Genomic DNA, 1,734 nt, shown 5'->3' with positions numbered 1-1,734 from the left:
TGCCCCGCGGCTGGATGCGCTGAGCAGCGCGGGGCCGAGCGGGCCCCCGGAGCGGGGCGGCAGCATGGGCCGCCGGGGGTGCTGAGCGCCGCCCGTTGTCGCCGAGGAGCCGCCGGGGACCGCGCCGGGAGCCGGGGCGCGCCGCCTCGCCTCGCCTCGCCGCGCCGCTGCCGGGGAGCCCCCCGCCGAGGATGCCCCGGGGGGCCGCGGGCCGCCCCAGCCGCCCGCTATGAGGAGGAGCCCGGCCGGGCCGGGGGCGCTGCCGCCGCCGCCGCCGCCCGCCGCCGCCTGAGCCCCGCGCCCCGGCGGTGCCCGCGCAGGCGGCGCGGCGCAGGGGCCGCCCGAGCGGGCCGCGCCGCCGTGACCCTCCTCCCCGCCCCCTCGGCCGGCTCGCCCGGCTATAAAGGAGGGTTTTATTCTCGGGCTCCGGTCTCACGCCAAACCCTGTCACACCGTCTAGACAAGCTGTCGTGGGGCTCAGCCCAGCTGTCACCATGGCGATGGAGACGAGTCCGCTGTGAATTTTGGGGGGGAGAGCGCGAGCGAGCGAGAGCGGCGGCGAAGGAGGAGGAGGAGGAGGAGGAGGAGGAGGAGGAGGAGGAGGAAGGCTCGGCTGCCGCCGTGCCCTGCCCCGCCGCCGCCCGCGGGGGAGGCACGGACCCCCCGGCGCTCTCGGCCGCGGCTGGAGCCGGCCCGGCGGGGAGCCCCGGGGAGCCAGCGGCCGCGCAGCGAGCCTCAGATGCGTCTGTCACACAACCCCGGCCGAGCTATTTAAAGTAACGGGCCTCGCCGGACTTTGTCTCTGCCTATTTATGAGTCCCCGGGAGCCGGCAGGCGCCGCCGGGCAGCGCTAGGAGCCGAGCCCGCAGCGCCGAGCCCCGCGGGGGAAGCCAGCGCCGAGCCGGGGCGGCGGGGCCGGCCGCCGGGCCGGGCCGGGCCCGCCCGGAGCATGACGGCGATCGGGGCGCTCCTGCTCTGCTCCTGCCTGGGGTTGCTGCGGCCGGGCGGCGGGCAGCCCTTCCTGCGGCTGCGACCCTCGCCCAGCGACAACCTGCCCGTCAAAGACATCGTGGAGCACCCGGACCCCGAGTACGACCCCAAGGAGCAGGACCTGGACGAGAGGACTCTGCGCAAGAAGCTGGGCAGCCATTTCGACCCCGGCTTCATGGCCGTGGCCGTGCCGGGCCCCGCCAACGCCTCGGGCGCCGAAGCGGCGGCGGCGGCGGGGCGGGCGCGGGGGGCGCTGCCCGCGGAGCTGCGGCGGCTGGAGCTGGGCGCACCGCCCCACGGGCCGCGCCTGCGGGTGGGCAAGAAGGCGAGGCGAAAGGTGCTGCAGTGGCTCTGGGCGTACACCTACTGCCCCGTGCTCTACACCTGGAAGGACCTGGGGGTGCGCTTCTGGCCGCGCTACATCAAGGAGGGCAACTGCTTCGCCGAGAAGTCCTGCTCGCTGCCCGAGGGCATGTTCTGCAAGCCCGTCAAGTCGGTCACCAAGACCTTCCTGCGCTGGCACTGCCAGGGTTGGTCCAGCCAGAAGTACTGCACCTGGATCCCCGTGCAGTACCCGCTCATCTCCGAGTGCAAGTGCTCCTGCTAGCCGCCGGCCCGGCACGGCTCGGCACGGCTCGGCACGGCACGGCCCCGCCGCCCGGGCGCCGGCCCCGCCGCCTCCCTCGGCCCCTTGCACTGGTTTCTTTTTTCGTTTGGATGTTTCGTGGTTATTTTTTTTTTTTT

The 1,734-nt window shown here is 74.6% G+C and overlaps 1 protein-coding gene across 1 annotated transcript; it reads left to right on the top strand.

Moving 5' to 3' along the window:
• Positions 1-649: 649 nt before the first annotated feature.
• LOC311445421 (noggin-2-like) lies at positions 650-1,734 on the top strand. The gene has a single exon (XM_084537507.1). It carries the CDS (start codon positions 950-952, stop codon positions 1,595-1,597), a length of 648 nt encoding a protein of 215 aa, XP_084393633.1. The 5' UTR covers positions 650-949; the 3' UTR covers positions 1,598-1,734.

This window comes from Aythya ferina (assembly GCF_964211825.1).
Source record: "Aythya ferina genome assembly, chromosome: 15".
Lineage (NCBI taxonomy): Eukaryota > Metazoa > Chordata > Aves > Anseriformes > Anatidae > Aythya > Aythya ferina.
The sequence above is the reverse complement of the archived record's forward strand: the minus strand, read 5'-3'. Positions and strand labels throughout refer to the sequence as shown.

Coding starts and splice junctions, on each gene's coding strand:
- LOC311445421 (XM_084537507.1), top strand. CDS start 950: ATGACGGCGATCGGGGCGCTCCTGCTCTGCTCCTGCCTGGGGTTGCTG.